General features: G+C 45.1%; 1 protein-coding gene across 1 annotated transcript; it reads right to left on the bottom strand.

Moving 5' to 3' along the window:
• Window positions 1-70: 70 nt before the first annotated feature.
• CDK12 (cyclin dependent kinase 12) lies at window positions 71-14,443 on the bottom strand. Its single transcript, XM_050912076.1, has 5 exons — window positions 13,112-14,443; window positions 6,018-6,902; window positions 1,868-2,044; window positions 189-328; window positions 71-108 (listed from the first exon to the last, which is right to left on the bottom strand). Exons 1-5 carry the CDS (start codon window positions 14,161-14,163, stop codon window positions 71-73), a joined length of 2,292 nt encoding a protein of 763 aa, XP_050768033.1. The 5' UTR covers window positions 14,164-14,443.

Genomic DNA, 14,443 nt, shown 5'->3' with positions numbered 1-14,443 from the left:
TCTGCTCTTTTGCCCCCTTTGAAAACACCTGATGTAAATGCTTATTGCAGGGCTGGAGCCATTTCTAGTTCTACAGGTATTTGTCATTAACCAGCAACACCGCTAACACTGGAATGGGTTTTAAGCACACCCACAATAACAAGGCCTTAAGGAAGTGGAGTCAATCTGAAGCCACTTGGCATCCTTACCTGTATCCTTGTCCTTGGCTTTGTACACCTGCCCATATGTCCCTTCTCCAATAATCCCAATGATATCAAACTTGTCCACGCAACGCTTCCCCCAGTCGCTTTCCGTCTGTCTCCTTTCCCCATACCGAGGACAACAGATTCTGGAAGAGGGAAGAGGACTGTGAGACACCCGAGCGCTCCCCCTCACCCGCCATCCCACAAACAAATGCCCGTTTGCCTGTTTTAAGCTGTACCCTAAAAACAAAAAGCAAAGGTCAGGCACCCTGTCTTTACACTCCTAGCAACTGAGCGTTCAGTAGAGTTTAATGAACTATGCTATATAATCTCAACTACTCCAGATACAGGCACATTATCCTTCTATTTCATTCGGCTACTAAAGCACGCCAGCCAGAACACTCTCACTATCAGACCTTTTCACTTCAGTTATGCATTTATCAGCTGCATACGGCTAACGAGCAACACATTGTTCCTCCTGGGGAAATAAGGAGTGCAAAGAGTGGGGAAGACAAGCAAAATGGATATTATGCTATAGCAGAACCATTTTGCTATAGCCTACCGGGGGCATGCAGTTAGCTACACAGATTTCTACAAAGATCTCATTATCTACTTTTAACTGAGAGTAGCTTGAAGGAGAACCAAACCAGTATCTTTATCTAAAAAATACTAAAGAATTATGCTACAGTAGGACAAAAAAAAAAAAAAAAAAAAAAAATCAATGTTTGGAATCTTTTGCAGAAACACTGAACATTTGATTTTTATATAAAACAAAATGCAGCTAGCACTCTGTGTACAAAACACCAAGGGAGCTTGCTTCCTTGACAATTACATAAATTTTGTTATCAGGGGAAGTTGTACGCCTTGCAATGTGACCAATACTTCAATTGTGCATGAAGAAAAGGTGTATGTCTCCTATTCGGAATAACCAATTCCTAGAAGCACCATGAGCTTTGTATAGGGCTACTCATCAGGAGGTTTCTTTGGTCTGCAGGTTACAGGCTAAATCAAAAGATGAGAGCGCTTTCAGGGTAGATGCGGCTGGAGATTGAGTATGACGCACTCCAGCAATTTCTACCACTGAAAGGGTCAAAGCAGAAGACAACAGAACCTGTCACAGCTTCAGTATAACGCCTGAACCGTAGTCTCCATTTCATGCACAATTTATACAACCTCCTCTTCTTCCCAAACTGCCGTACTGTTAACTCTCAGACAGATGGGGCAAGCAGCCTTCAACTGGGTGATCCAAATACGAAACAACCCACAGAAAACAGGTAATATACCATAAGAAAAAACAGAAATATGAACTCGTTTTCTCCACATTACACTTACCTCCTCCATAAAGACAGCACTCAAATCTGGGGACAAAAGACTTTACAAAACTGAACTAAATCCAGCTAAAGACCTATAAGTAAGTGCACGTTAAGTGTTCTCCCCACCCAATACATAGTGGGGAGGCTGCTGAGAGCTGGCTAAGCAGCTGCCAGATTCAATTCCAAGAATGACTGCGCTTTCAACAGCACTATCTCCACACAGAGCATAGGGCATGCAGTCAGCTCTTCTAGGAGTGCTGCAGTATAACGCTGAAACCTAAAGCTTTGGAAGCCTAGACTGACATCTGTGTGAAGAAACAGAAAGCCTAAGAACTCAAAAAAGCTGAAAAAAAAAAAAAAAGCCAGCCTTACTTTGGTCTCTTTTTGAACGGTTGCTGAGGTGGTGTGGCTGCCTTTGGTTCCGGGGAGTCAGGAGGAGATGGGTCCCCTCCAGGGAGCTCTGGAGGGAGCGGGAGGTCCGTGAGTAAGTGTCGTGGTCTCTGCTCTCTATCTTTCTTCACAGGTTTTGGAGGAAGAATCTCTTTTGGACTAAACTCCGAAAAGTTAATACAATACAAACGTCAGACTTAACAGCCAATTAACAAACAAAAAAGCCTACTGCAGGACAACAGCTCTCTATTTGAGAATGTAAAGTTAGGAGCCCAAGTTTAAGTGCCAAAATTAGATTAGCCAAGTATAAAACAAAACAGCCTTAAATTTTAGAACGATAATACATCAGGAGAGAAAAGTGTTAGGTTTGAACCACTGTCCTCAAATAAACACACAGCTCTCTGCAACTAGAACTTGCTCATTTTGCACAAATAAGTAGTTATTCTGAGTTTCCTGTAAGACAGCTCAGGTTATCAGCCAGCACCCACTTTCTGACCCTTACTTCCTCTATTTAGTCCATTTATCATAGTGAAATTAAATGCATGACTTGTTAAGGACCACTATAAATACAAACCCAGAATTAAATCTCTCTACATAAGTAACTTCTAACTTCTTAGCAAGGACTGAAATGTAGCTCTAACTTGTGAAAATTGCTGAGAAACCAAAAGTTCACTTTAAAAAAAAAAAAATCAAGTTACCAATGGCATCAGAAGCTTGGTTTAGACTGGCAAGAGTCTCATAAGCAGGACCTAATTTCTCTCTCATGTATGCAGCGGGGAGAATTCCTAGGTCTGAATAGTCAGGAATTCTTCTCCACGCAAACCTCCACTTCACCAGGAAAAGATTAAGAGACACAACCAACCTTCCAAGGTTCGTTTTTAGGGCAGCCTGCAGGAGGTTTGCTGTTTGTCAGCATCACCAGGTCTAACGCTTCAGCACAGAGGAACTCTGCATAAATGAACTGATGGAAGTAGGTCATTCTCCTAATTTTTTTATTAGACACTGCCTAATCTGCACGACAATCTCTTGTGAAATATTGTTAAGAAACAAGCAAGACAAAGAAGGATACTATTCTGGCACCGAGCTCTGACATCTTCTGTAAGAGATGGGGGAGCAATCTTATCCCACTGCTAAGAAGTCACCAGGCAGCTGCAGAACTAATCGCACGTCACGCCAGCCTAGACCTCTGGAGGAAAGCGCTCGCTGACGGGCACTATTACCAGCGGTGCATATCCTAGAAATACCAGAAGTGGGAGAGCTGTACGGGCTGAAGCTCACCCCCCATTAACTGCAAATTCTTAATGTGCAGAATAATCCCCAGCCGGGTCACTTCACCAAGGCAGAATCCATGTTAAACCTCAGAAGAGGTTCTTCAAAGCTGGATCTAGACAGCCAGGGCCTAAAGCTGCATGTAGGAGGCAAGAGACTTTGTTCCAACAGAGCAGATCAACTAGGTTTTGCTTTCTTTACGGCTTTCATATGTGTATTTGAAGCACTGATCTAATGTCCAGTTCTTACAGATTGCACGTTCACAGTAACAAAAAAAGCAGTTGTTTGTTTGACTTTGTGTTTAATCCACCTCTAATTGGCAATTAATTTGTTCCTGACAGTATTTAAATATCTAGCAGAATATGCTAAGCTTGGGCCCTTTGACCCTGTCAAAAAGATTCAGGCTTTTTCCAGACACACATCAAAAGCCAACTTCTTTGCAAGACTTCTTGGGAAGGGCGAAGGTGTGTTTGTAGGTTTAACCTGCAGGTGCCCAGCCTCCCAGGAGGTCCTTTCTCTCCTCTTACCAAATAGTCACCATTTTCTCGCTGACACACTGTTATCTGTGCTTAGTTATGTACAGCTTAGTTAATCTATTCGCATATCAGCACTACTGCTACTAGATGGTTACTGTAACTTTAATCACACCCAGAACATTTGGACATTTCACCAGGCATTTCTTTCCAAGTGAGAAAGCCAAACAGACCCTTCAGAGTTGCCCAAGCAGAAAAACGACAAAGTGCAAACGCCAACTGCCTAACAAAGACTCCTAGAAGCTACCTCCCCTCTTCCCTTCCCCTAAAATAACAGGAATGCGATCAGTCAGGTCTGCATTTTTAACTATGCTAGTGCTGTGAACAGTCAGCCAGATGTTCCCAGGAGCCTATGCAAGCTATGCAATTTCCGAGTGCAACATCAAACACGTACAAAGTTTGTACCACTTGCTCCTAAACAGCTTTTCCTCTCCTCCTGCTACACCTCCTGCTAGGTGAAGCGACCCACGGTGCGCCTTGACTGCTGTGAAGTCTAAAAGCATTATAGACAGATGATAAGTCTTGAGAGCTCAGCAAGCAACGAGAAAAGTTAAGAGTCTCTAATTGAATGAGGCGTGTTTTGAACTTCCACACTTCAAAGCACGTTTCCAAATCCTATGCTTACCACGGTCTCAGAGCTGGAGCGTTCTCCCAGTCTCAGCATGTGAAAACAGAAGTCTATCTAAAAAAGTTTTGTTCGTAAATACGAAGGCAGTTGATTAAGAGTGAGCTTCTGCACGCAGTCAGTGCCATATGCAACTGCCACTACACTCAGCAAAATGAAGTGGGATTTCCCATCCTTTTATTGGGAAAAAGTCACCGTAAATCCATTTACTCAGCTTAGCAACCAGCTGTATTATCGCCCACACTCCTAAGTTCATAGTGATGGCAGAGAACACACAGTTTTACAAAACTAAGCCACACCTGGGTGGTAAAAAAGAGCTCTAGGTGTGAGTGGCTAAAAAAGTAAAATACAATTTCTGCATTCGGAAATAAGGGAACACAGCAGCAGAGTCTTGCTTAGACTGGCATCTGAGCTGGGAAAAAATCTGCAATCTGTCAAAAGCTACTGCTCATCACAGATACATTTAAACTAAATAGATATTTGCTGAACAACATTACACAGCTTAGGAAGGGTAACATAAACATGCACAAGCCTAACTTTTACGTTGATCGCAGTGACATTACCCTAATTTACATCAATACTAGGACAAACTATGAAAATCAATTAAATGAATCAGAATATGTAACATACTGTGTTCACTTAAACCACAGGGTAATTATATCAAGTCATAACTATTGTGTAACACACTATTCATTAAAAACACACTTTACTAACCAATGAGATACCTAGTACATCTTTAGCGATGGTTCGAAAGATACAGAAGTTGTTAGGAAACTACAGGCTAAGCAGATCAAGTAGAAAAAAAATATCAGTGTGACCTTACGTTAAACAGCACTACAACATACTAACAGCTACAAAAGGAAAAAAATATTTTTTTCTTCTTCTCCACCTCCATTTCGGATATTCTGTTCCATTCCCCTCTTCCCCCCACCAAAAAAAAACCCACAGTAAGGTTTTTCAGACAAGTTCATATTACAAGCCAAGACCACCACCAGCCAAGACCCAGAGCAGCGAGAGCTACAATTACAGGACAGAATTAAGTCTGCATGTTTTGATTAGAAATGATAGGAAACAAAGTTGAACTAGGTGTAGTTTCACTCTTTCATTTTCAAACAAACAATACCTACTTCTTAAGCAATAAGGATTGTATTAATTATTCAATAATTAAGACAATACTTAAGTTAAACCAATGCCATTTCTTACATGTGGGCATGGCCTGCACATTTGATGAATTTGGAACAGAAATTAACTCTGGTTTGTGTTCTTGTATTGGAATTGTTAAGCTCTTTCCTGTTACTTAAGTACAGGTTTTGGAGGAATTAAACAAAAAAGCAAATTCAAAATAAGCCTGTGCAAATGGCTGCAATGCAAGGGGGTGTATAATTCCAGATCCATGTTTCATTACTGTAATAAATATGAACAAAGAGCGATGTGAAATCTTTACTAACCAGCATTGAAACAGCAGCCAAACCTCTCTTTCTCAGCGAGGTAAGATGTAACTACCTGCACAGGATCATAAAACTCTCCACATAAACCTGACAAGGCCAAAACCAGGAATGGCCGTGCAATAATGCATTTATACCAGCGGCATAGTCCTCAGCGTACTCTGCAGGATAAGCTAGCAACCGCCAAACTAACCAAAAGAATCTGTTTATTTCAATGTTTGGCTTTTAAATGCAAACAGGATGCTCTTGCGTGACCTTACCTATCCAAGTCATCTTCCCCAACTAAAATAGGGGGGAGCGGAAGCGGAGGCAACGTTGAAGTTTTCAGGTGTGGGATAGCAGCCGTCACAGACACTTGTGTTTTTGTAGCGACTTGGACAGAGGACTGAGAGTTCACCTGAGAGGATAAAGTAGACGTCCTTGGGTGGGAAGAAGATGGCAAAGATGTTGGGGCTGAAGTAGGGACCTGAACGGGAGTCAGTTGGGATGGTGGCAAAGGTGGAACAGCAGGCGACGGAGGCAAAGGCGGCAACGGCGGAGTTGGAGGTGGTGGTGTGGTTGTCGGCAGAGGTGGAGGAGGTGATTTTATTGAGGGTAGTGGGGGTGGAATCTCCTTCTCTGCTGTGTCTGTGTCTTTTGGAGATAGGAGGTCCTCTACCACTGCTACAGGCTTCGAGTCTTTTGTTCCCGTCTGTTTTGGATCTCTAACTGGAACAGGATGTTTCCTCTCCGAGTTCTCCTCTGCCTTGATTTTTGTTGTCTCTGCAGGGGCTTTAGTCTCTGCATTCGTATACAGTAAATTAACTAATTCTGTATCTGAAGATGACTTTTCAGATTTAACAGTTTTGATGACCTTTTTAGATTCTGTTCCAGACTCCTTAAGTTCAGCTAAGCTGTTCTCCTTTCTAGACAGGAAAACAGGCGAGCCCTTTGCCTCCTTTCCATCCACCTTGGCTGCAGCTGCTGCCGCTGCCGCTCGCTCCTTTTTCTTCCTGCTGAGTTCTGCCCCCAGACTGGAGTTCAGCGGTAGCCTTGTCGGTGATATACTGGAATGGCGACTGCGTGACCCAGACCTCTGCTTTTTACTGTGAGATGATGAATGTCTTGAATAGCCAGGACTTCGGCTTCGGGACTTCACAGACTTCCTGTGGAGAGAACGGGGAGAAGATAAATGAAACGAAGCATCTCTCAACCTCTGAGCTACTCACCACCAACAACAGCTCCCTTTGAAAATAATTTAAATCCATTATTTGTCAACTAAGTTCAGAGAGTCCGTAACACCTGTCAGGAGAGACTAAAGCTACTGAAACAAGTTTATTGACTAAAGCAGTACAAGTTTCAGGTCATCATCCATCCTTCCAATGTCAGGACTACCCTCACAATCATACTGTTAAGACAGAAACAAAGGATCAAGATTGGACAAGCAAGCCTCAAGGTAAAGACGAGATCACAGATGCATGCACTAAACAGAAGACTCCAGTTGAGAGGATGAGCTGGCAGTTTATACGAATCTTTCACAGTAATTACGTACAACTTTAAAGGAAACAACGGATAAAATATGACTGCCCTCACGGGAATGCTGCCTCAGGAAACACCTCACTTCAAGCTAATTTTTCCCCCTGGTTCTTTTACTATCATCAGAACTCAAATTTCCGTATTGTGATTCAGGAGAAGGAAAAAAACCCAGGAATTTTAATCCTGTTTGAGGTATGTCCAGAGGGTCTCAGTCTTCCTCTACAACAAATGGGCTCTAAATTAGGTATATATGCAGAAATAAAAAAACCACACTGAAAGCCTGTGTTGCGATACAAGCAACAAGCAAGGCAGGAAACACCTCACACCATCAGGGTACACACAGTGAGCACGGGGTGAACCTAGTCAGAAGACAGCAGTAACCACAAGCTCAGTGGAGACTGATGTGGAAACAAGATAAAAAAAATAAAATGGAACTGGAAGCTGGTACTTTCAGTGTCCATATCAAAATAACTGACAAGACAGAACTGTTTCCTCCAGTTCCAGAGGAGGAACTAGGACTGTGCAGGTTATGAGACAGCATACTTTAAACTGTACGCATGGTAGGCTCTGATGGGTTTAGAAGCTGTGTGAGCCAACAGGAAAACAAGAAATCTTGATATCAGATCCTATGAGTACTATGAAACTATGCTCAAAGTTTAGTTTTATTCTGGATTTATTACTCAGAACATATCTATTTTTGAAAATACGGAATTCTCTCAAAACATAGTTCCACAGTAGTAATAAAAAAAACAACTAACAGCAAGCAGGTTTAAACCCAGTAGATGCTGGCTTGCTTGCAACCATACTCAGAATGTAATTAACAACACAATCTAAACTGTTTGTAGTGCTACACAATATTATCCTGAGACAACAAACATTTGGAAAATAAACTGGAGAACTGAGACAGACTACTGCAAAGTTCCTTGCTAGACACCACCAGCACCTTCAAGGATGGGCAGAGTTGTGATTGCACGGGAGGTGAAGGGTCTCGCCACACAGTGGCATGGAGTTTAACAGAACCCTCTTTCCTTGCTACTCCAAGCACAAGCATTCTGCCCTCTCACTAGCAAGTACAACCCCAAACCTCGTGCTAACAGTGGTCAAAGAACACTATGACTGTAGGTAGTCCTTACCTTTAGACTTACAAAATAAATATACAACTAGGAGAAAAAAAACAGTGTCATCTGAAGTCACTCAACTATTTTCCTCTTCAACACACTGTTCTGTAATGGGAACGCTGCCTCAGTATCGTCTCTTTTTCCAAGGTTTCTGCTTAATGAATTAACGCTCTCGGACGCAGTTTACCATTTGGATAGCAGTTCACCTGCCGCATCCCAGTGCAAAGTTGCCAGGAGCTGAAAAAGCCGTTACGTTTTCACTATGCTCAAAGATGTTCGCCGGCTAAGGAAAACATTCCTAATGAATCTTGTAGGATGTAGTTTACTGCAACCACAAATAGTTTTGGGGTTAGCATTCCCTATTACAATTTTTTCAGGATAGATTATTTAAGATGCCGCGATACTCCGTTTCCTGCTCCCTGTCTCCCATCCTCCCTCATGACTGCCCCCCAACAGTTACTCCAATTCAACTGGTTGCAGAGCAACATTCTCAACAAGATCACTCAGCAGATCTGATATAAAGTAAACTTCTTAAAATAAGGTAAAATTGGACTTTTGGAGAAGTGCTACATTAGAAATGCAGCCACCAAAGACACCTGCATAGACACAAGCAAGGGAAAGGTAACGCTGGAGGAAGCAGTGGGGTGCGCAGACAGGACCGCCTTGCGCAAGGATTGCTGCGGAAGGAGTTGCACCACAGAACCAGCACCTCCAAGGGCTGGGGATGACTCCCTGACCTTCCACCAGCAAATATGCGTGCCCCTCTGTTCCACCAGGGCCAAATCCACTTATTCCCTCCCAGCAGTCTTCGTCGCTCCACAGGCACCACTCACGCTTTTTTCTCTTCAGTCGTCTAATGATAATTACCTATAGTTATTATACAAAGAGCTGTTGTTTCTAAGCCCATTTCCCAGCTTGGCGTTTACGGCTTCTTTGTTAGACCTGAAAAAGGCACTGCATCCAGAAGCTTGCCTGCTTTCCCAGCTATATCAACGCAACCAGTAACAGACCACTCCACAACAAATCTTACCTCATATCATTAGACCATCAACAGCCCCAACACCACTACAGCACTTGCTGAGGGGCGGTCTTCCACAGCAACACTTGCTTTTATCACCGCTGGATATCTCAAAAAAGATGCAATGACAGAAGATGCACAGGCAGATTTCGCTTTTTGAAGATACTCTTTCCATCCTCCGGAATGATCTTTTCGTGGCTTTACCTGCAGCTAGTTAGTTAGCACTTTTACCCCTTTTACCCTTAATGCGTGTTAAGGCAACACTCTACAGCTTACTTGCTTTGCTAAGATTATCAGGGACGAGCAGGGGGTAATTCAGTCTCACATGCAGTTCTTTTTCTGGATAAAAATGCTCTGGGGTTAAAAAACACCTTGTTGTCTCTCTAGCACTAGAAACTAGAAGTACAAGATAATTCACAGTTGTCATGGTTAGTAACATAAAGAAGTCAGAGATGATGGCTCATCTAAAAACCCAAATAAAAAAAGCATTATTAGATTAATTCAACTGATACAATCAGAAGATTAGAATGGTCTTTGGAGGAGGGAATGCTAGAATCCTCCAGACCTCCTCACGCTGAAAGTGACCATGGCTAATAGCCGTTAGCAGAGGTGACCCTGAATCAGTTGGCAGAACAAAGCCCCACATCTACATACTTCCAGATTATCCACTATACAGACTCCTAGGAACATCTACAGACATTAAAATGTTTTACCTGCTCCAAGCCACAACAGAAGTTAAGAGTAAAGTGGAAACTAGTATCTGGGAAGCCTGACCGCATGCCCTGTGCTCTAATTGCTCAGGGAACAAGCTCAAACAGAAGGCCAACGTTTCTTATTTATGAATGCCCCACGACCTTTTGCCGTGGCAAGGATCTGCATAACACTGGCCACTAGTACAGCACGTGCACACACTCATACTTAGCTGCTATACTTAGTACAGAGCACAACCCACCTTCGGCAAGCTGAAGGACTCTGGAATTTTTTCTTCTTCTAGTTTTAGCTTCAGTGACAACAGTTGCTACAAGGAATGGCAAGCCACATCTGTTATTCTCCCTACTGACCAAATCATCCTCATTTCCTCCTAAATTGAACGCAAGTTGTTTTGCACAGCCATTTGAAATGCAAACATTCTGTATTTTCTCCAGTCAGCACAGCACATTGATTCGTTTTCCTAACACTGTATTTTGGACATGGAGATTAAAGAAAATACAGAATGCACTAAAAAAAATCCCCTGTATTGTCAGTCAGTGGAAATAATCCAGTGTCCCAGAAAAGCCTGTGTTACCTCTTCTGAAGAATTTAAGCCATAGTCAGATGTTCACCGCCTAAGTGAGTGTGCCAGTTAAAGACGTTTTCTCTCCCAAACTGTTCCTGCCCCTCCGCAGGAGCCAACAGAAGAGATCACGCAGTCACTCCCCAGCTACTCTGGTGCAAAGTCAGCTGCCTCCATTTACACACTCATCCGCAGCACATCAACCAAAGCGGGCTTCAGTGAAGCTGGCAAGGAAGGCTCAGCCGACCCACTCCTTCAGGTGAGCTCCCGAACAGCCGTCAGCAGAGGGGCAGCCCCACCTCTGGCTTCTGGAGCAGGCGTTTGACCATAAACTTACACCGACTGCCTCACCGTACAGCCTGCAAGCTCAGTGAAGCAAAACCAACAATGAATTACAACTTAAAATTTGCCTAACATATGGAAAACACATTAAATTCCCTCTGTCCCTTTACTAGAATCACTTCAGGCGGATGTTTTCTGAAGGCATAATCCGTATTTTTTGTTCTGCTTTAAAAGAATATATCACACAGTCAGTAAGTTATCTGCCCAGAAAAGAGAGAAGAGTAGTAGGCTATCAATTGAAGTCAGAGATTCAAAGAATTCAGTACAAGCTGAGCGTAAACAGTGAGTAACCTTTGGAATCTATTTTGGTTTGGGGTCTAGCATTCTGTCAGTGAGTCAAAGATGCCCTTAAAAAGTTTCTTACACGGGAATGTAAGTTCAGGGAAGCAGCAGAGAGTGCTTCAAAGTTGCTCCCATAATTAAGATCAGGAAAATATAACTGCTTGATTTCTCAAGTCAGAAGCAACTAGCCATTTACAGAAAGAGTAAGCTTCAGGTTCTCCTGGGAAGTGGAGTAACCTGGGGGGAAACACACCTCTTAGTATACCACTCCAGTTTCCACACGGTTCTTCCCTGGTTAGGGCTGAACATGGACATTTAACAGGCGCCGTAATACACAATTATATCATGAAGTATACATACGTTTTCTACCGCTGTATACTTACTCTTCCAAGAGTATTAGCAAATAACGTGTAAGAGCAGTGCCACCAGGGCAAAAAGGATTGAGGGGAGGGAGAAGAAAAACCATCAAGGACTATCCCTCAGAACCTCTCAGGTGTACACAGAGAAAACAGGGCAGAGGAGAAACAGCCTGAAGGAAGTTTTCACTATGTAAAATCACAGCAGAATAAGTAGATTTTACGTAACAGCTTCCCGGGTGCTAAAACCAAGACACCTCTCTCACAGCAAGGACAAAGGCACTATTTCAAGCCCACTATGGAAGACAGTATTCCTGAAGTTAAGAGAAGAGCTCTAGTAACAAAGGCCGAATTCCAAAAGCCCCGAGTTCTTTGGGAACTGCTGATCACATAAATGTGCTCTGGAGGCAGCCTCTTCACTCGCAGCTCCTGTTTGGACCAGAGGATGCAGTACAGCTAACACAGCGCAGAGCATTTCTATAGCTATTACATTCCAGGTCACATCTTAATTGCCATGGAGCTACAACCAAAGCTCCACAGCACCCATGGTGACAACTGGAAACTCACTTAACATAAGCTGAAGCTAGAAAAAAAAAAAAAAAGAATCAACATTAGACTATGTATTCGTGCATATAACAGGATGATTAACGAACATCTGAAATAAACCACACAGAACTACCTTCAAATAATAGTTTCCTTCCGTAGCAAGGTTACTGACTAAAGAAAAAAAGAGAAAATTATACTTAAGCCAGAATACAGCTGGTTCCTACTCGCCCTTCCAGAATGCCCCGATTTCAGAATGGAAGCAAGAAACTCTAGTACTGAGAAAAGAAAGTTTAGGCTAGAAAGATGGAGTTTACATGTGGTCATCTCTAATTCAAGGAAAAAGAAAAAGACAAGTCAGTTCAGAAAGAGCAAAATACACCCAAAACAAGCCACCCTCCTGAAAGGCATGATCAAGTTTCCACACGTAGTAAACAGATAAAGGCTTCCAGAAATAGGTGAAAACCTTCTCCCTGGCTGAACCTCTCGCCAGGCAAGCGCGTTAGATCCCGCATCAGGAGCTGAACGGCTCCGTCTCCCTTCAGAGCAGAACCCTCCCCAGGAGCCTCGGCCCTTCTGCGGGGGCCACCTCCAGAGGTGGGTGTAATTTAATCCCAGGAGCTCATTCAGCCCTAGGCCTCTCTGCTGAGAGCCAACATGGACGCTGCCTACCGCCAGTCAGCGAGGTGTTTTCCAAAGCGTGAACACCATTTTAAAGGGAATTGCCACGAGCCCAACCAAAGCAACTCCACACAGATCACTCTGCAGCCAGATTAGGCAGCCAGCGACCTGGGCCCCACCGAGATGAGGAAGGGGGTTAACCCCTCCCATGCCCAGAGCCACCCCGACCGCCCCCAGACACTTCCCCGTTCCCCAGGGCAAGGAAGGCAACGCAGAGAGCACGCACCTGGCGATGGGGCTTCGGCTCACGGACCGCTTCGCGGCGAAAGGGCTGCTCGAGCGCCGTCGGCCGTAAGGGCTCGGTGACCTGCCGCTGTACGACCCGCTGCCTCTCTCGTAGCTCGAGGAGCGCCTCCTGTTATAGGGGCTTATGGACCTCTGCCGCCGGCTGTAAGGGCTGGGAGAGCGAGTGTTCGACTGGTAGGCCACGGGCTCCTTGTAGGGTGGGCTGATCGACTGCCGGCGCGAGGAGCCGCCGGGGCTCTTCCTGTAGGGATCGTAGTTACTGGATGTGTGAGAGCGGGGAGGGCTGAGATCATACTCCTGGATGTAGGAGGCTCCTGAGGGGCTGTCGTCTAATTTAGGGCTGTCAGACCATTTTCTGTGAGGACTTCTGGATTTCCGCTTCGGACTGTCAATTGTTTTGTAACTTTTTGGAGCATCCCTTTTCCGATGGCTTTTACTGCGCTCTTTGTGGCTGGACTTGAGCTCCCGATCCTTCCTGGATTTCTCCTTGTGCGCTTTGGCTGACCGGGACTCCTTGTTGCTGCTCTTTGAGGACAGTGACTTGGGGTGCTCCTCGCTTTCAAGGAGTCTCTTGGAGGATCCCGATATTCTCTCCTTGGTGGACCCGGACCTGCTGGATGCCTCCAGGCTCTTTTCCAACTTCCTCTCTTTTTCTGCCTGTTTGCTCTTCATCAGCTCACGAATGCGCTTGTGCTGGTGGTGCCGGTGCTTCTGTATCCTCTCGCTCCTGTCCGCTTTCCTTTCCTCGTTCTCCCTCCTGTCCAGCTTGAGGGCCACATCATCTGAGAAGGTATCCGAATCCGAACTGATGTCATCGTACTCCACCAGCGGCTTGATCATCGCGCCCAAGGGTGCCGCTGTCTCCTGGGCTGCCAGCGGTGACTCCTTGGAGTGCCTGGACTTATGCCTCTTGTGCCTGGAGGCCAGCCGGTGCCTCTCCTTGCTGTTCGAACTCCCGCTGCCAGGCGCGTGCTGCGAGGACCCCCCGCCGCCCCCATCCTTCTTGCCCCCATGTCTCTCCGGATTTGGCATTCCTCCTCCACTGTGCTCGAGAGAGGGGAGGGGGGGGAATCCTCCAAAACCCCCAAAACTTCAAACTTCCTCAGCGCCCGCTCCTCGCACCATTCACCCCGGCCTCGGCCCTCCCTGCCGCCAACACCCCCTCCTACATGGGGAGCGGGGCAGGGAGCGCGGCCCCGCGGCGCCTCGAGGCCCCGGAGGAGGCGGAAGGGGGGGGCGGGGTGGGGGGAAGGAACCGGGAGGGGAGGGGGAAGGGCACCGGCCTCACCGCCTCATCCGAGGGGCCCAGGCC

This window comes from Gymnogyps californianus, chromosome 28 (assembly GCF_018139145.2).
Source record: "Gymnogyps californianus isolate 813 chromosome 28, ASM1813914v2, whole genome shotgun sequence".
Lineage (NCBI taxonomy): Eukaryota > Metazoa > Chordata > Aves > Accipitriformes > Cathartidae > Gymnogyps > Gymnogyps californianus.
Note: the sequence above shows the minus strand (reverse complement) of the source record. Positions and strands in the feature narration are given on the sequence as shown.